A 20,861-nucleotide genomic window follows, 5' to 3' on the forward strand; every position below is an offset into this window, starting at 1 on the left:
AATTGTAATCACACCCTGCTGCTGGTTTGTGTAGAACATTTGAAATTTACTTTTGTTGGTATGTTAATATCTTTAGGTGTTGTGCCCATCAATCTTTCCAACAATTTTCAGAATTCAGCAGTGTTTTACGTGAATGCAGACTCTACCTTCGCTGTAACACTACACTGTAATCTTGATGAACTTTATAGGTTTAGGAGTGAGAAAACGAGCTGTGTTGGCGATATTCCACTCATAAATCGTTGCAATTTGTTAATCTCTTAATTAGTCATTTTCTGCCACTAAACACTAGAAGCAAGTGGCTGTTGTTCTGATAGCCACCCAATTCGTTACTGTAAAACCAGAAATGTTCACAGCATGAAACGTTTGTGAATTCAAGCCGATGGCCTTTTTTTTTTTTCGGCATGACACTTCGAGAATTGGCAACTTGCATTTAATACATTGTGTCAACCAAAACTTTAGCGAGGGCATTTTACTTTTATGAATCTTGGCTCCCTGTGAACTTTGCGAAAGTTTCATGCATGCACAATTGTCTAGTTTTACAGCACTCTTCCACGTTCCACCCACAGCTGCTCAGAAGCCCTCCCAGAAGACGCCGATCAAGCCCCCAGCCAAGCCTGCCGCCAAGCCGGAGACCTCAGCGTCCCCATCCAAGTCTCCTGCTAAGCCGCCCATCGCCAGGAAGCCAGACCTGCAGAAGGGCACCTCCAAGGACGTAGAGGGCAGCAAGGAGGAGGAGGAGGAGAAGAGTAAGGACGAGACAGACTCCAAGAAGCTCAAACTGTCTGAGGTGAGTCCAATTTGCTCTTAGTCTTTGTCCAATGTCTTTGTCTCAATTGTAAGAGAAGCAAGCAGAGGGTCACTAGACATGAAATTGTCAAATCAGCAGTTAGAGGCAATGCTCTCCACTGAAAATAGTATGTCTCATTCTACTTACAACTACCTCAAAAGCAATAAAAAGCTGGCGGCCAGACAAAAACTGTTGAATAAATGGCTTTGAAGTTTAAATGCAGCCAAGTATGTAGGAGATTTAGAATTACAGTACAGGACAATTACAGGACATTTGATACATCAGTGCCAAGTCAGCAGGTAGAGGCAAGACCCAGCAAGAGGATATTTGGAGGTCTGTCTGAATTTCTTGAATTAATATATCGATGTAGATTTTGATTCATCCAGGTAGTATGCTAAAAGCGTGTAAATTAAATCTGTTCGACTGGACTTACTTGTGAAAATCACGGAGAAAACAGTTTCGTGACTCGTCCGAGTCACTTCTTCGGCTCTGTCTGGCTGGCGAGCATTCACCCGTGGAGGGTGACTGGGCGATGTTACTGCCTTTATTGTCTGTACGTCGAGGAATTTTCCGGATCACCGACTTGTATGTTGGTGAAAAGAAAACTACATCGGCGAAACCAAACAACCTCTCCACAAACGTCTCTACCAACATCGTAGATCCAGCTCAGCTGGGAACGAGTCGGCCGTGTTCACCCACCTGAAGAACACGGGGCACCTTTTTGAAGACAAAGAGGTCGACATCATTGACAAGGAAACCAGATGGTTTGAAAGAGGAGTCCGTGAAGCTGTGTATGTGAATGCGGAAAATCCTTCACTCAATAGGGGAGGGGGACTCCGACACAACCTTTCACCAACATACAAGTCGGTGATCCGGAAAATTCCTCGACGTACAGACAATAAAGGCAGTAACATCGCCCAGTCACCCTTCACGGGTGAATGCTCGCCAGCCAGACAGAGCTGAAGAAGTGACTCGGACGAGTCACGAAACTGTTTTCTCCGTGATTTTCACAAGTAAGTCCAGTCGAACAGATTTAATTTACACGCTTCTTGAATTAATGTATTACCAAATTTTGTACCAGCAGTTGGTAGCAAAAATCACAGCCAATCAGCAGAACTCTGTTCCAAGAAGCTCATGCATGATACATTTCTCATCGATGGCTGATTTTTATCAAAATTTAATTCCATTGGTTGAAAGTATTTTAGTATTAGGAGCTGTGCATATGGATTAGTCTTTCTACTGGCTCATTTAAATAGTAGTAATCATATTTACAGATATCAAAATTGTCAGGTTTGCATGCACTCACACTAATTGATAAAATGTACAAATAGAGCTATGGAAAATACAATAGAGATGATTTGAACCAGACTAGGAAACACAACCTCTAAACCACATGTCTTCACGCTCTTTATGATTGTGTTATGTATGTTTGTAAGCTCCCAATGCTTTCCATGAACTTCATTGTAATAGGCAAAAAAAGAAAGAAAACATACGTTGAAAGACATGCCTGCTACATATGAGCCCCACCCCTGGTGTTTTATGTTTCCAATCAGAAGTATGCATTCTGTTGATACTGTGAGATCATTAGTCCTTGTGAGCATCATTCATTGAAGGGCTTTTGCAAGTGGATGCCAAACTTTATAGGGATTATATAGTTTTGTTTGAGGCCTAACTTCTCTTTTCTAACAATTTTTGGTGAGATAATGAAAAACTTCCTATGAAATATATAGAGCATATGATTCCAAGAGGAGTTTCATGTTTATTTGATAAGGATTGCTTTTGAAGTGGCTGAAAAATCCAATACAGAATGATTGTAATAAAAGGTGGGACCCACCTTTTATTATGATTGCTTTGTTTTACTTTGTTTTTGGATGCTTCAGCCATTTCAGAACCAATTTTCATCAAATAAACTTTAAATTCCTCTTAGAATGGTATGCTCTGAACCATTTCAGAAGTGTTTTCTTAGTGTCTCGCAAAAAGTTAAAAGCCCCATCGTCATCTCCACCAAATCGTCATCTCCACCAATACTGATTTGGCTTTAACACGCATTTCCCATAGACAACTGCCAGAGTATACTCGGGACTAGTCTTCAGTGGGTTAACCCTTCTCTTTGGTGCATTTTCAGGAGGAGGAGCCGGAGAAAGAAGATGAGAAGATGGAGGTTGATGCCATGACGACGGGACAGAAGGAAGAACCCACCAAGGAGGAGGAGGAGGAGGAGGAGAAGGCGGAGAATGACGTGGAGATGAAGGAGGAAGAGGAGAGCAGTGAAATGAAGGAAGATGAAGAGGTGAAAAGAGTCAAAGGTCAAGAGGTGAAGGGTGTAACGATAATCAGAAAGACCCCGCCCAAGAAAGAGGGAGTAAAAACTGAAGAGAGGAAAGTGAAAATTGTGAGGAAGTCCGATGCTAAGAACGAGAAATCCATCGAGAAACAGGGCGATGTCGTAAAAACGGATAGGATAGGACCAAAGGGGGAGAAACTAGGGGAAAAGCCAGTTATTATCATTCCAAAACCAGACGTGAAGAAAGGTGATATGGGTAAGGGTAGAGTGGGTCAGCAGAAGGCTTCCATAGTGTCTAAGGAGGAGTCCAAGAAGGAAGAGAAGAAGGAGGAAAAGGTCAAAACGGAGGAGAGAAAGGTCACCATTGTCACGAAGTCCGACCAGCAGAAGAAGGGGGAGAAGATTGTGACGAAGACAGAGGAGAAGAAGGCTGAGCCCGACTCGATGCCCAAGTGGAAGCGAGAAGCCCTAGAGAGAAAGCAGAAGCGGAAGATGTCGGCAGGCAACGCCGTGAGTCTGTCCCCCTTGTGCCTATCGGTTGCTTCGCTTTCTTCCCCCTTCCTCAAACTCTCCGGCTGTTCCTACATGGTCCCACCTATGTATTCTTGTGTTGTGTCTTGTTGCCTCCTCTTCTTCCTTTCCCTGGCACCTATAAAGTTCACTCCCATGCACCAACACCCAAAATCATTCTCCACTGTCATGTGGCACTTTTCACACTCTGTCATGTATGCACTGTCCTGCACAACACCTTTTAAAAACATAATTGGGCATTGATAAAGTTCCTTTCCAATGTTTGCTGCTGTGAATGCTGCATGTCAGTAGTACAAGGTAAAAAAAAAAGAAAATCCTTTGCTTCTATGCCTTTCATGGTTCAGCTTGAGAAGTTGTTGTCTTGTCTCAGTTCTTTGCTTTCACATCTCCTTTCATCCTACCTTGCCATTGTGCTAGTATGAAATGTTTTCCACGCACTTGTGGTGAGTATGTTCGAATGTCATAGCCTCTCTTGAAGCTTTTGCAAGTTGTTTACATGGGAATGTAAGAAAAGCAAGCAGTCTTCATTTGCTATTGCTTTGTTTATTTGGTTTAAAGCTCTTTGATTGCCAAAAGCATATGATATGAGGGTCTGCTCTAAAATAAACAAATAAGACAAAAGAGCAAGACCAAATGCTTGCTTTCCTCTTCTGCTGTTTTGCCACCGACCCTATGGATGCCAGAGCACTATAAATTCGTGCAGTCCTTGTGGTTCGATAAATTTTCATCATGAATCATTGCGCCTTTTGTCATGTACGTGGAGGCTTGACTCGACAATCAGAGGACATCTCATGTCAAAGATATGATGTTAAAATGTAGCTCAGATGTGACTGTGTGTCAGGAGATGTTCCAGCAAACAGACTCTGTTTTATAGTTCTTCTCTTTGCTGTCGAGCCTTTGCCGTCTCCTCATCAGCCTCGATGGTTTGGATGGAACAAGTGCCACTTCCTAGTCGGCAGTTTTCACTTTTGTTTTGTTTTGTTTTTTCAGATTTTCGTTCTTGCATTTATTTCCTTTCTATTCTTAGTCTGGATTCTATTTGTAATGGTATCTTTGTTTTCTGCCTGCGTCTTGATTCTATTTGTGTAGGTATTTTTGTCTTTTGCCTTAGTCATGATTCTATTTGTATGGGTATTTTCATTTTCTACCTTTAGTCTTGATTCTATTTGTATGGGTATTTTTGTTTTCTGCCTGAGTCTTGATTCTATTCACATTGTTTTGTCCGTTTTTACTCCTGTCTGCCTTCAAGTGATAGAAGATGAAGTCATACAAAAGTTATTTACTTCCTGTCTTCCTCGTGCGTTATATCATATTATCTTCTTTGGTTGCACACTGTACTTTCTCTTCTACTTTTACTATCCCTGTGAGTATGGCCACATCCCTTCTTTTTTTTTCCATTTGCCTTTCTGAGAAGTTCCAAGCTCCCTTTTCATCTTCTAGCAATAACTTAAAGCCCACAATGTCACTCTCTGTATTGTTGCATAATTGGTAAATCAGCTCATGGTGTGTGATCCTATCTTTCTCTTACACTAATGCGAGTAATATATTTATATCTTGTAGACTGTATCAATGCCTCTGTGTAAAAATAGTACCTCATGTCTATGCTTTTCCTGACTAAAAGTCTAGAGTAATTCCTTGGACCAAGTTGCATGAAAAAAAAATAAAAATTAAGGCACTTTTAAATGTATGATATTCTTGTCACCATGACAACTTTCTGGAAGTTATGAAAGCTGATTGTTTGTTTAAAATACTGTCATGTTTCTTTGCAACTCCTCCCCCCCCCCTTTTTTTTTGCACTCTGCTGTCTTGGTGTCTGGTGATCATCCGCAATGCTGCAGTCCCTTCCAAAGCTTTTTGTGTTTCCTTCTGTATTCTGGGCTTGTGGTTGCTTTGGTCACTTTTATTACCACTGTGTAAATGTAATACCCTTCCTTGCTTACCTTTCAACCCGTCTTGCACATGTTGCCTGTCTGCACACAATGCACGCACCTCATCTTTGAAAGTCATGTGACATGATATTGTGTCATGTCCATTTATGTTGCAGTCATCAGTGTGGTTATTCATCATTTCAGACTTGGGTATGATTTATCCAAAAATATGTTGTATGTTGTTGCCTTTCAGGAAGAATTATTGAAAGAATGTCAGGATTTACAGTAATTTTGATTAGTTATGATACAGTTCATTGAAGAGAAGGAAAATTTACACGTTTTGCAGAAACTGTTTTCCAGGTTTTTGTTGAAACATATAAAGATAGGTAGATATTACTACTCTCACGAACGAAAAACACAACAACAAAAAATCAGCATTAGTCATCTTTTGTTTGAAATCGGTGGCACCAGCACTTTCATTTTCTCTTTTGATGAGTGATAACATTCTGTTTGTTAAATGGAGTGCCTGATGGGAAAGAATGATTTGATTTAAATATCGCATGGGAAAGTATGTTACATTATTCACTTTGTAGAGCTTATTCTGATCATGCTACATGTAGGTACGTCGCACAGATTTAAGGAATATCGTTTCTTAATACAGGAGAGGTATGATGTGCAACTTCTGTCTGTGGTGCCTTTCTAATCGTGTGACTTTACTTTATTATGGCTTTATTCAGTTGCCCAAATCACCGCTCGATCCGACGATATCGACGTCGACGACCAACGGCAACAACAACATGCCGCAGTGGAAGAAGGACCTTATGGAAAAGAAGAAACTGATCCCAAGGCTGCCCTCATTTGACAGGGAGGAGAAAGGTTCCGTGGAGTCCAACAAGTCGGAGAAGGGCCTGAAGAGGCATACCATTGCAGCAGGTAACTGCCATTTTTTCCTTTTAGGTCCTTATATCCTTTATTATGATATATGATTCTATGGTGTTTGAAAATTGTCCTACTATATTGGCATGCTAAATCTCTTACATAATTGGTTGTATTTAAACTTCAAATCCATTCTTTTTTAACCATTTTTGTCTAGTGGCCAGCTTTTTATCGTTTTTGTAGTAGGTATATCAATTAGAATGAGACATATTATCGTCAGTGGAGAGGCTCAGATTCTCAGCAATGTAGAAGTACACAAGTCAAAGTCTATGTGGCTGGTTTATCAGAAGCTGCTGGTGAAAAGTCTTAAATGCTGTAGGAGATCAAATTTGCTTGCAATAGGGTGGCAATTTTTATGAAATTTTTAGGATAAGTCTGTTTGCAGTAAGAGAAACAGCTGTTTAGTTTTTGATGCTGATTTGAGTCAGAGTCGCGAGATTTTGAAAGGATGCATGCCCAGTTTCTAAGACATTTAATCCAGTGGCTTTGGCAGAGGTTTGCGTCTCACACTGCTTCTAGTTTACCTGTTGAGAACAAGGAAGCATTAACATATCCTGCAGTTGACCTGTTGAGAATGAGGGAGGCGTTACCACAGTAAAGAGATTTATTGGAGTTATGGATGGTAGTCTGCTTCTTAAAGGGACTGTACAGTACTGGTTGAGGTGAGGATTCAGGTTTTAAACTAACATTCCTAAGTGAGACAATGAGAAACCTCTTATGAAATATGAAAGGGCATGTAATTTTAAGAAGGATTCAACATCTATCAGATGAAAATTGGTTTTCAAATGGCGGAGATGTCCAAAAATGTGATTATAATGAAAGGCAACAGGCCACGCTTTTTATTAGGATCTCTTTGTTTCACCTTGTTTTTGGATATCTTGGCCATTCCAAAACCGATTTTCATCAAATAAACTTTTGATTCCCCTTAGAATTGCATGCTCTTTGACATCTTATAGAGTGGTTTCTGAATATCGTACAAAACGTTAAGAGCTAAATCCTTACCTCAACCAGAACTGTACAACCCCTTTAATGGACACTACATGTAGATGTACATATAAATGCTTTATAATCCAGTATAAACATTTACAATTATATAATTTGCCTGTTGGCTACAGATCTTCCAACCATCAATGTTCCCCCTGGGCAGAAGATGGTAGCACCCTCGTGGAAACAGGAGCTAGAGAAGAAGAACGCCCGACTAGCCAAACACCTCGCCAACAAAGACGCAGGTACGATTGCCCTCTGTTAACCCACTTGTTACCGTCTGCTACCCGTCTGCACACTATGCCAGTGCTGTTTTGAGACTGTAGTCCTATATGGGTTAAATGCTATCTTCTGTCTCCACCAATGTTGAAGTGTGTATTGAGTGATTGCACAAACAGTCCTAGGACAAAATAGTCTCAGCCTTGAAGCAAGGCTAACTTGTATTTCTCTCATATGGTGTTGGCACTCATTATACTGTCAAGATGTGATACACTGATGCTGCTTGTATTAAGCGATATTGCAAAGTAGTGTTGAGTTGTGGTGAGTTTTTTTCTGTCTCTTGTCCATTGCAGTCTTGGCTGTGAGGTTGGTAAAGATACTAAATTACGCACATGCTCTGTGTCTTTGGGTGGAGGGGGGTTAAAGGTCCAGTTTACCTTTGGGAGTAGTAATTTCAAAAATTTTCAAGATATCACATTTGATGCATATGTGTAGGTCTGTTGTATCACAAAACATCCTACCATATGAAATTTTTGCAATAAAGGCTAAAATATGAGGAGATATCAGTGTTTTTCTCGATAAACCGTAATTGTAGACGGTTTAATCCGGAAACATTTTTATTATAACTATTGTTCACATTTTGTGCATTTAACAACACTTAACATCGATTATACGGATTCAAATTTTTACAGTGGTTGTTTCTAGCCCTAACTCACATTTTAGAACTATTTTGAAGCACTAATGCTGGGTTTTTGTTTTATCTGCAAATGGTAAATTATGCCTTTAAATCATGGACTGTTATGGTAACACATAAAGTACGCGTACATTTTGCAACTTTTGGACAGCTATAATTCTAACCGAAAGAGTCACATTTGAACATGCCAGGCAAGAAATTTTAGGAAGGGTGATTTCTGTTAAACATTTAGTCTTTGTTATTGGGTATTTACGTTTTCCTATTTCATCTTTTGCTCCAAACATAACGGCGGTATCCGTAAACAATTTCATCAAGATGCATATTAAGGCTTGTGCAGCCTACCTCATGTGATATATTTCAAGTCTTTCGCTAGCCATAAGTAACCTCACTGCACAAAATAGTACTGACAATTTCAGACAATACCATTGGGAGGGTTAAAGCTCAAGTGCATCTTCCTTTCTGTCTGCAGGATAGTTTGTGCAAACTTTTCCTACGACTTGTCATTTCATGAATAATACCTTTCAAATTACACATTTCGCTGCCATTGCTGGATCTGGAATAACTCATCCACCAACTATCTGCCTTTCGAAAGAACTGAAAAGCTCATTTGAATCTAAGCAAGCACCTCTTTCACGTAAATATTACATGGCAACATTTCTGGTGGCACTGTTGATGGTATGGTGAAAGCAAATTTAAACTGGGTGACTGTCTTGTCTCTACATGAAAGAGGATTTTCAGCAGATTTGATGAACTAAAAATGCATGTTTCCATGTAGATATTGAGTCTTCTTGCAACAGCAAAACACTTTTCCCCAGCTCTTCTTTCATGGTTGAGATGTAGATTAAGCTTCTATGAGAGATAGAGGCCTTTTCAGTGTTTCAGCATGTGTATAGGATCATATAATATCTCAAAAAACCTCAAATGTAATAGCCACTGTTTGCAAGGTGTTGAGCGACATCGTAGATACTTAAGAAGCAATGGGACCCCATGAAATGTTGACTCACAAAGATTGACTCATCTCCAAATTACATGTATGTTCATAACTCAGTGATGGGTGTAGAAATCCAAAGTTATTATTCACATTCAACTTTGATAAAAAGTGACTGAGTATCGGTGGAAAACCATTATATTGCAGTGCATAGTATGTAGGAGCTGCAGCTGAAATTCTGTTTCATAGGGATATTTATGGGGGATGAATGCTGGCAAAACTGTGCACACTCTCCTTAATTATCCCGCTCACCCTAAAGATAGCATACCTACAAATTAACCCTTTGTTTCCTCCAAGTGCCGATTGGTGCAGAAAACCCTCATAGCTCTGTACACGCTGTCCAAAGTCCTTAGCACGTGAAGGGTTAACCTGCACAGAGACTGTTCTCTCCTCTTTCCTGTACTGCACTGATATAACAGTATACATGTTGCTCTTATTCATGAGAAAGTAAGGTAACACTCTCTCCTGACTTGAATACAAGAAAAACTCATTAGCAAGAAGCACATAAGACTTTAGTAATAGATGGAAAAAACAAATCCTGCCTCCTCTTGTACCTCCCCTAGTGTCTTATATCCCCATGGAAACAGACTTATCAATGTCAGATTCTATTTTTGCTGCCATGTCTTGTTTTCTTTATCCATGTGCAAAAGTATATGGGAGCCCCTGTTTTCCCTCTCTCCCCATCCCTCCCTCCCTCTCTTGGCATCAACTTTTGTACGCTGATTAAGAATTAATTTTGACTTGAAAATTTGTTAAGAGTGTCTAGATTCATACGTCAGGGTGTTATGTTGTGACAGACAGAATCCTTTCAGAAAAGATCCTGCCACAGTCACAAGTACTTTGAAAGATGTAATTAAAGGGACCCATTCTGCTACAATAACGCTTTCAGTTTCACCACAACATGTATTTGTTTGCTAGATTCTTTTGTTTGTTTTTCTCTCCCGAAAAGTGGTTTTGGAGGCCGAGAGGAAAAGTAGTCGAATTGTCCAATAAAACATGAATCCTAATTATACCAAAAGTGGGACTGGCAATCAAGATTTTACACAAATAAAGATTCTGATATGGGATCATGTAATGACCAGTCAGAAAGGTAATGATGTCTTGAATTAAAAACATACCATTCAGCTTTTCCTAATAGAATTTTTCATTTTATGGGAGATCAACAATGGTGTAAAAAGGCAAGCTTGGTGTCTATTTGCATGCTTCAAAATATCATGAATGGTGTGTGGATATTTGTGAAGAAGAACACTTTCAACAAAATCAGCAGTCCTGTTTTAGACTTGTCTTCAGAATCACACAAAAAATCACAGAAGCTGTGACCATTATAATGTATCTTCAAATTCATGAAGTTCTTCCGTCGAGATGTTTTCATTGCAACTAATTGACAGATTGCCCTACATCAACGTAAATAAGCACTGAACTGATCAATTCAGTGCTTATTTACGTCGATGTAGGGCAATTTGTCAATTAGTTGCTATAATGTATCTATTGTCACAGTGGTAGACTACCCAGAGGTGATGTAGAAACACTATCTTCTTTTTTTAAGTGACTCTTCTGTTTTATTTTGTTTTGTGGGTTTGTTTTTTCATCCACAGTATTCATTACTTAGGTTTGTACATAGAATACATACTTGGCATAATTCTTACAGCCACATATTTTCAAGAAATGACCTAAACTACATTAAAGAATGTTTGTACACATCCTGTTGGACAGACAGATTGTTTGATATGAATTTAAAGAAAATCACCAAGTTTTGCATAAAGAGCAAATACACGGTGTTTGTAAAATAGTTGCTAGTCCTTAACAAGAAGGGTGACATTTTTCAGGTGGTCATGAGATGTTCTGGTAGATAAATTACCAACAAAAAAGCTTATTATTGTTGTTGTTGTTATTATTATTATTTGTCTTGTTTCATTCCTAGCATTTCACTGATCTCCTACAGCAAGTTTAAAGAATACAAGCATTTGTTAATCTTCCTTTTTTTTTCTTCATAATTCTCTTTTCAAATGTTTTAGACTGCAATGATTTGTTAAGGGAATGTGATGGTTTATTGTCATTTCAAATATTTATGCACATCAATGACTGGTACAGCTGTAGCTGTGCATTTTGATTTAAAAAAAAAAACATTAAAAAGCAGATAATATTTTTCCATAACTTTTCAGTACTTCTTAAAAAATACAATAAATCCTACAGAGAAGAGGCAGAAGTATTGCTTGTTTTGGACTTTCCTTATTATGGCTGTTTAAACTCTTTGCCCCTAGCATTGTTATTTCTCTTTTATTTGAAAGATTTTATCCTTCTCCTTGTGAATGTCTGTAAAGTCTTCTTTAAAGAAAAGTGTTAACCTGTGCACTTTGCTGGCTTACCTTTTCCCCTCTCTCTTCCCTTTCATTCTCCCCTCCCTCTCCCTCTGGTTGGATCTCTTCATATCATCCTCCCAATCACCCACCTGTGTTTGTTGTAAATGCATGTGATTTGTTCTAATATGACCAATAAAAAAAAATAACCAAACAAACATGTGTTGTGTCTGGTGATGCACACTTGTGATATTGTTTCACCTCTAACACTCCCGATCACATCTCCCCTCATTTTACAACTTCTTCCAATCCCTTATGTTATATCTTGTCATAAATTAATCTTCGCTGTGTGGATTTTTCCTTTTTGTTAATGTGTTGTTGTTTTTTTCACATTACTTGCTGGTCTGCATGCTTATCTAAAACCACAATTTTGTGACTTTCCTGTTTATTGGCACTGCTTCCTACAATTTTCCTCTACTAATTACGATCTTGTATCATTCTTGATTTCTGTTAATCTTTCTGACCTACAACTGCTATTGATGGTAAAAACAAAAACAAAAACATATCCATATAAATCATATTTTGTGTGTTCTGTGTTAATTTACATGTGTTGCAAATGCCTGTGTTATGCACATGTTTATCTCCACTTCCTCAAAACCAAAACATCTTCAATGTGTCATGAAACAAAATTGTTTTTGTTAATTACAAATATATGCATTCAAATCCATATTTTTTTGTTTTGTTTTGTGGTGTCATTTTTGTTGATGTTACGTTGTATTGTGAATACATACACTGTGTATTTCATGCATCTCTATCACTGTCCATGGTCTTTGACCATATGTTATGATTTACAATTTCGCTGTCCATGTCACCTTTATTAATCATGCTTTACACTCATTTTCTTTTAAATAAATACATGTGTATTATGTTTCGTGTTTTGTTATACTGTAATTTGCAAATATTGCGTACTAACCACTGCGACCATGACATTTTGCCACTGACATGTTGCCACTTGTGGGCTTGGCCATGCTCAACCATGCATCAATTCATGCTAACAATGTAAAAACCCTCATCGCCACACCCACACAAACAACCCCTCCATCATACCCTCCCATTCTCTGCAATGCCCTTCTTCCACTGCGCCCCTCTGCCCCACCCACCCCTTCCCCCATACCCACACTCGCTAGGTCCCGAGATCAAATCGTCTGGGGGAAACGTGGAAAATGTGACCACCGCCAGTTCGTGAGCTGTGCCTGTAATGGTATAAACGTGATTCTCTCTTCTTCTCATGTGCGTATGTCTCGTACCTCTTGCGGCAAAGCTCCTTTCGATTTTAAAAAAAAAAGTTGTTTTATTTCTTTCTTTGTTCTTTCTGCCCTGTCACCCAGCGCTGACTTTGTTCTAAAGATTTGCTGTTGAGTTTCATTTTTTGTAATTTTCTAGATTTCTGCTCTGAGAGACGAATTCTTCCTCATAATAAACAACTTCAATCGTGTTAGATATCATTCCTTAGCATGGGTACAATGATGTCATCAGGGTTTTTGTTTTGTGCCTCGAATGTAAATGAGTTTACAAATGCTGAGGGATTATATTTCAGTTTGTTTGAACTAAGTACATCAACATCACCTTGAGGACCAGGGAAAGAAGCTGTAGTCAATATGCCAGTAAAAGCAGTAAAACCAAATTGGCCACTTCAATACACCACGACGACTAAAAAATCAGTTGAAAAACAGACTTTGCATGTGTGACTGTACTTTTTCTTCCTTAGTTAAAAAAGAAGAAGAATTGTTTTAAAAAGGTAGGAATGAACCATGTTTTTTTTTTTTAATGGACATGTTGCATTTGTGACCCTGCACCTCAAAACAAACAAAAAGTCGCCAGACATGAATTTTTAGTTAAGACCATATTATGAAAGAGCAGACTTTAAGCTTTAAAATGATGTATAACTCAAATCAAATGCACTCTCCTAACCTATCTAAATATTGGAAAGAAAGCACAAACTCTGGAAAAGTGTGAACTGAGAAAAGAGGCTCTGAAGTACAGTGTCTATTCAAGCGCTTAATCTTTACCAAACCGTGCTGGCTGTGCGGTGAATGGGACAAAAAACAGAGTGTAAACCACCAGAGTAACAACAATGAAGATATTATCAGATTAAACTGAAATTAAGCATGCCTCATTAATACATTCTGTCCATAATTCATGCTAACTTTCAAAGCAGTAGCACTATCTTTTCAAAAGTTATTAGAGTTGAAAGTGAAGAGTGTGGACAATGTTTCTCAGAAATGAAAAAGGGATTCTAAAGACACACCTAATCACACTATTCCACCAAAAATGTTCGAGATAAACTGCTAAAAAAAGCACACTTTCCTGCCTGTGTTATGATACCAAATTTTAGCATAATGTAAAAGAAGACCCGCTCTTTCAGAAAATATGAAAAAGTCAAGTTCGGCTAGGTTGACCCATTTCACTTATTTTCAGTCCTCACGCAAAATCAGTGTGTGCGACTTTATGTTCGTTTTGAGGTGCACGGTCACATTTGTTTGCATTACGTTAATGTTTGTTTGTATCTTCTTTTCTTTTTCTTTAAATCAACTCTAATCTCAAGCTGGATATTAGATCTGTATGGTATATCATTGTTGAGTACTCTCCTTTTCAAAGAAATCTTTGGGACATGGCTCATAAATACGAACAAATCTTGCCAAAGTTCACACATCTTATACCAAAAAAAGTTTTCATATCAGCTCCAGTAATGCTCTAAGAATTGCTATTATATGACCATATACAGCTACATGTACAAGGCATGAATCTCCTTTGATATGCAGCACATTTTGCATAAACTCTGGGATTTAATTTTTTTTTTTTGATTATCATGAATATTATGACAGCTGCTTATTAATATTAGTCTGATGGAATCATCTTCAAAATATCTTTAAAAGAATTTGGCTGCTTTCTTTTCCAGAAAGTCCTAAAAATACAGAATGCTTTATTATCTTTCATACAGAAATGTCAAGTTCTCATTTCATGGAACGACATTCAGGCATAAATTGCACACAGTTGCTATCAAACTGATCATTGATAACCCTATAGTATGCTTTTGATATTGCAATTGGGAAAAGTAAACTCACTGTTTTTATTTCTATTTCTCACATTGTGCTGCGGGAGAAAAAAATAAATAATGTTTAAAAAAATTGAAAATTGTAGCAGTTAACCCGCTCAATACGGGAACCTGGTGGCCTGTGTATTAAGTCTATGGGGATTTCAGAATTTAGTATGGAATGGGTTAATATACAGTAGCAATGAGACTAAACACCATCTCCAAGCACTACCACGTACTAGATGAAATGGGAAAGTCTCATACGTATTAATCATAGTGACATGTCTGCCACATTATCAGAGCAACATACATTGTATGCAAAGTATCTCGCCTTGATAGCGCTACATGAGGAGGATGCCTCACTCTGATATTTTTTTTTGTCATTTCTGTTGTCATTTTGCTCACCCCACCTGTTTCACAGAACGAGAGAAGGAATAGGAGGACACCTGTAACCAGGCACTGGACCCGTTGATGAGAGACATTGGTAGGAGTGGACGACTGCTATGCTTGGTGACCTTTGAACCCTCTCAGGCATGGACACTGCAGGGTGTTTCTTTTCTTTCCCTCATGAATATTAATTATGTAATGAAAGCCCCAGACTTGGATCGATCCATTGCGAGAGAGAGGGGTGGAGGCAGCGTGCCGAGTGAGGGGGTAGCCACGGGCATAGCAAGCTGTGCACTGGGGCTGGAACGGTGGATGCATGCTCACTGTCATCCACCCCCACACCTGCTTTCTATGGAATGCACCAGACTTGCTGCATGAAATTACAGTGAAAGTTCACTGCTCCAACGAATAAATTTTGCAGGAAAGCTCCTTTGAATGGACCACATCTGTAGCATCGGCCACGCCAGCCTGTCAGCTTCAGATTGACAAGCAACATGGTGTCAGGACGACTAACTGTGGGAATGGGATCCAAGCGGGGACTCCGGCCTTATTGCCCGAGGATCCAGTTCAGCGGTAACCAAAGCTTCCATGGCAGCAAGTAGATATATCCCTACAGCCAACTTAGTATCGCTGTGATGGTAGCAGCTGCTCCTAGCTACAGTGATAAGGAGTCACTGGTGGAATTAGGCCTTGATTATCTCATATAGTAATATGTTAAAGTGAGGATTGGTAGTGAAGTGATGTACATAGGTTGGCCTGTTCAGTTTTCCCTTCACATATAATTTCTTATTTCCATTTTCTATGTGATTTCTTGGTACACCTATATTAACCACTACTTGTTTATCTTCACCCAGAATCTACTGTCGGAATTGCATTTAGGTCTCTCTAATTGTGGATGAGTAATTGTTATAATTGCCAACCCTTTATAGCCGCTCATGATTTTGTGAATATGTGATGATTGTTTCGTGTATATATTGCAAAATGTTTTTCAACAAAGTCTCTATGTTTATTGTACATGTGTAGTATCAAAAGTCAAAGATACATAGTCTATTAGTCTTGGTTGAATGTCTTATATATTGTGAAGTTTCAAAGTTTATATTGCTTTTATTTAATAAATCAGAAAGAGAAAAAATAATCATTATTAAAGCGGAATTTTCAAGACATTGGAATGTGAGCCATTCATAGTTTACTAACTTGTGTATGTTGAGTGTTATGTAGTTATACTATGAAATTTTGTTTATTTTGCTTTTTTTTGTGGAGACAGGAAAAGAATGCATTACTTTCCATATACGTGTACAATATAAATCATACCCTGAGAAATGACCATAAATCAAAACAATAACCTCTGTCAATTACTAAAGGCATAGGGTCCATTAATCTTAAACAACCTCATTCGTGCTGACCAAATTACAAATTGTGGCTAAGAGCTCCTAACGTTGGTTCTCCATCACCATTTTGAAATGACAAAGATACCTTTTATTTTACGCGCTCTATTTCTATGTATGATGATGTATCCAGTGACTGGGTTAATAATAGTCTGTAAAGCGCATTGAGATACTGAACAAGTGTGAAATGCGCTATATAAAAACTAACTTTTATTATTATTATGTATTGCTCTTATTCTGTGATAAACTTGTCGATTTGATACTCATGAATCAAAGCATGAAGTATAGGTTGATGGATTTCTAAATACAACATACAAAGTGTAGTATAACAAAAAGTTAGGAAAAAAAGACAAGCAAAATAACAAAGTAGCCCCAAAGCCCCAACCTCCTAAAATAGTTTAACCCCTACCATTCTTTGTTTGCTTATTGGCACAGATTTCTAGAAACTAAATGTCATTGAATAAAGATTACCTATAAATCCCCCTTTTCCCTATTGTGTTAACCATGGCCTTTGTTAATGAAAAAAAAAAAGTAGATAAAGAAAAGAATTTGCAAATTTAGCTTAGTCTCTGGGCACATAGAGAGTCATGAAAGTCAGTAAAAAGGTGTGTTATAGTGATACGTAATTCCAAACATGACAGAGATATAAATTTCGTTATTTGATCCTGCGATACTCACTCCCAGTCGTGAAAGTTGCAAAATTACTCTATAAGTGAGTCTTCCCATGTTGTTTGAATGTTATGAAATTCATTTGAAGTACAATGTGAGTCGAATATGCCAGAAAGGATAAAAGAAAAGTCGTTCATATGAAAATTTCACTGTACATTGCACTTGATCATTATGGTCGTACGTGTGCATATTGTCCAATTGCGCCAGGTTGTTTGCCCCATGTAAATTTGAACTTCAGAAGAAAATAACTTTTAGAATCACCACATGCTAGTCTGCTCCTCCTTTGGCTAAGACTTCAAATCTCTACGCTTGTTTGATGTTACTCATGTAGTTGAACTGTTTGATGTGTGTTTGTGCAGCATCGTTCTTGTCGTAAATGTGTCATTTTGATATAAAATTGATTTATATGCAGTTAAACCACTACATTTGAGCAATGATACATGAAGCATTTGAGGTAATCACTTTCAGATTGTCATGTTTTCCAAGTGTATGCAAGTAATCAAAACCTGCAGCTTGTATAGAAATTTTGTGCAGAGACCAAATCCTGGTAAACAGTAAATGTTGTCAGTGTTATTACCATGTGCACTCAATGTAGTATTGGAGGAGTTCAGTATCAACTTGGGGTGCATTAAAAGCAAGCTTTTCTGGCTATAAACATGGTTTTAAAACTGTTTTGTAGCCTACATATATATATATGATTGTAAATGGTATAGTAGTGATTACAATTATGGTTTTTGTATGTGGTTTTGAAAGCAACACACTCTTGAGGTGTGATTCAAAACCACATTTCTCTAGAAAAAAGGGTTTTGAAAGTTATAAATGAAATGTGGTTTCAATGACTTCGCAGTTGCATGCGCCGTTTGACCCAGTTGCCAAGGGACAAGCTGTGTATGATAAGATTCACAGTGGGACAGTCTGAGCTATCCTCAGCCAGAAACATGCTTGGGAGAAACTCTTCGCAATGTTCCTCGCTCAAACCATGTTTCAAAGCCTTGTTTCAAAATTACATTGTAAAATCGTGTTTTCAAACCATGTTTCAAAACCATGCTTTAAAAACATGCTTCAAACCATGTTTTAAAACCATGTTTCAAAACCATGTTTCAAAACCATGTTTCAAAACCATGTTTCAAAACCATGTTTCAAAACCATGTTTCAAAACCATGTTTCAAAACCATGTTTCAAAACCATGTTTTAAAGCGATGTTTCAAATTGGCAATTCTTGGTATGCAAAATCTTCTAAATGCAACCTAACTCTAGCAGGCAAAAAAAATTCAGTAGTTTTCCATTCTAAACCAGAGAAGAGTGTTTGACATTCTGAATACAAAGATGACATCAGCAATGTAAAATTGTTTCCATCGCTTTCGCTGTCTGTAAATCATTTCAAGTTGCAGGAAAGCATGTCAACAGATGGAAGTTGATGTAGTAGGTTGGAGGATAGCTATGGATGATATTTGCATTTTCTTTCCTGGGCTCTGTGTCCTAACTGCCTAATCCAATGGTCATCTATGCAAATTAGGAGTATGAGAAAGATGGGGTGAACTGTGACTGCAGAATTAGAAGACATTGTGTGTAAACAATAATTTGATTACTGGCTGATGAAAACCCACAAAGCACAAGTTTCTTTGCTTGTCATCCATGCCAGGAAATTACTGCAGAACTTCTAGAATTTGTGCTTTCTCTATGTAACTGTTCATGAAGAGGTTGATCTATTATTGGCAGAATGCAAGATTTTCCACTGCCCTGCAACTGGTCCCTGTTGTTCAAGATGTCATATTAGAACAAGACTACAAGAACACTTGACCATGAGACTTTAATGCTAAGTTCTTGCTGATCACAATATGAATTATTTCAATAGTTAATTTATCAACAAATACAACAGCACCAGCCCAGGTTAGAAAACAAAATCAACAGAACATTTTACATGATTTTCTAGTCACTGCCATTTAATAGCTGCACCAACAAGAGTTTGATGATATGATAGAGATAGAAAACATTATTTACAATGTGTGTAAATGGATGTTGCAGATCTCGGTCTAGTCATTACCAGATGGGAACTTCACTGGTTTTACAAGTATGCCAAATGTTAAATAAAATTTTGCATCGATGAAATTTTCGAAATAGAAAAAAATTCATCGTGACTGGCATTAGGAAGAAAAGTGATATGTCATTGTGTTCCCACAATTACAGTTGTACCTAAGAAGGTCAGTATTTTTATGTTAACTCAACTGCCCGTATAATTTTGAATGAAGCTGAGTTTCTCTTATAACTGGTACACAAAGGTTATTACCTACCTCTCTGTGTACCTGTATTCGTTTCTTTGTCAAATGTTAATATTCAGTGTGTATGGTCATTTGAAGTTTAATGTTTTGGTGTTTCATCTTTCACATCAGTATTGCATTTTGGCAAGGACATGGGATAATGGTCAAGTCTTGGATGCCAAGATGTTATGTTTCGTTGTAAAATTGTGTTCCGGTGTCAGTATTTGTACATGCAAACTGACTGAAATGGGATGTCGATACATTTCTGAGGGTTGGACAGGATTGCCTATTCTAGAGATAACTTCACTCTCTATTTTTATTTGCCTTCCTCTACCCAAATGCATGGTGTTAATGAAACCTGTATGATGCTCTGGTAAAGAATGTCTACAATACACTGCCAAAAGTGACATCCTAGAATGAAATATGTCTACATGCATTGTAATCAGCAAGCTGCAACTTCATTTCTTTTTAATTCTTGACAAAAAGATAAAGATAGTAGGTGGATATGTATACATACACTTAACATGTAGATTGTAATTAGTAACAGAGATGCAGTGTCTGTCTTTTAAGCTTTACATTTTCGGTGGTATTTCTGGTGTACATGCAGCATGAAATTGCAGATTTATGATGCTTGAAGTTTCAGGAGTAGGGGTCTAAAGGAATAGGTTATCAGGAAGGAAAGAAGAAATAAGACAAAATTGAAACAAAACTGAAAGGTGTTGAAAAATGTCGCCCAGAATATGCCTCAGTCATCAATGCAGTTTGATTTGTGATCAACAGTGCCTTCTGCCTGTAGAAAATATAAAACAATCACAATCACAGTTATATAGAGGTAGTATCCCTTCTGTGCAGGCTCTTTTTGGTCTCAAAATATTTCATCGCGACAGAGAGTGATATCAGATCAACCCATGGTAAATTGTAGGATCCTGTTCTCTAAGGCCATGAATACACTTTATAAAAGGAGTTGACATGAGTAGCATCTAACATGCCACAGAGAAGATATTCTACTAAGTGTATGATTCTGATAGATTCAAATCAAATTGTGTTCTGATCATAAATGACAAATGGCGAAATAGTTTTAATTTCCACATTTTGCACAATGTATCAGGGTTAACTTTGCATTTAGATTGAACAAGTTTCATCAGTGTCTCCTTTAGTAATTTCAGGGGGGCCATGAAATGAATTTTGAAATACATAATTATGTACTTAAATATGAGACTACTGTTAGACTTGCGCTTCTCAACATAATGGGCTGTTTAGATCCCACGTGTGGGCTGTGAAGTTGGCCAAAAATAAAATACCGAGGTAAACAAGATTTGTATTCGATATGACTGGGACGAGAAAAATTTTGTGGGAGCCAGAGAGCCTCGGGTGGATAAAGGCAGAGTAGCACAGGGTGCTTTTTGTACAGATACGTAGTTCTCTCATAGCTTACACAGTAGGGATACTACCTCTAGAAAAGGAAAAAGTGACAGGGTTC

General features: G+C 38.0%; 1 protein-coding gene across 2 annotated transcripts; it reads left to right on the forward strand.

Annotated features, from left to right (window-relative positions):
- Window positions 1-657: 657 nt before the first annotated feature.
- LOC139743424 (uncharacterized) lies at window positions 658-16,354 on the forward strand. 2 transcript variants are annotated; one of them, XM_071653907.1, is made up of 6 exons: window positions 658-787; window positions 2,913-3,581; window positions 6,208-6,403; window positions 7,522-7,635; window positions 12,776-12,849; window positions 15,104-16,354. In XM_071653907.1, the coding sequence occupies exons 2-5, from the start codon at window positions 2,943-2,945 to the stop codon at window positions 12,832-12,834; spliced, it is 1,008 nt and encodes a 335-aa protein (XP_071510008.1). In that variant the 5' UTR covers window positions 658-787; window positions 2,913-2,942; the 3' UTR covers window positions 12,835-12,849; window positions 15,104-16,354. The 2 variants fall into 2 exon arrangements, with proteins under 2 accessions (XP_071510008.1, XP_071510010.1); XM_071653909.1 differs by lacking the exon at window positions 12,776-12,849.
- Window positions 16,355-20,861: the final 4,507 nt, after the last annotated feature.

This window comes from Diadema antillarum, unplaced genomic scaffold (assembly GCF_040938485.1).
Source record: "Diadema antillarum isolate AM-2024a unplaced genomic scaffold, OU_Dant_1.0 seq00001079_RagTag, whole genome shotgun sequence".
In the NCBI taxonomy this organism is placed as follows: Eukaryota; Metazoa; Echinodermata; class Echinoidea; order Diadematoida; family Diadematidae; genus Diadema; species Diadema antillarum.

Excerpts from the sequence above, each read along its gene's own strand:
- LOC139743424 (XM_071653907.1), top strand. The coding sequence starts at position 2,943 with ATGGAGGTTGATGCCATGACGACGGGACAGAAGGAAGAACCCACCAAG. Across the intron at positions 3,582-6,207 it reads AGATGTCGGCAGGCAACGCC|TTGCCCAAATCACCGCTCGA; the intron begins GTGAGTCTGTCC and ends GGCTTTATTCAG. Across the intron at positions 7,636-12,775 it reads CCTCGCCAACAAAGACGCAG|GTCCCGAGATCAAATCGTCT; the intron begins GTACGATTGCCC and ends CACACTCGCTAG.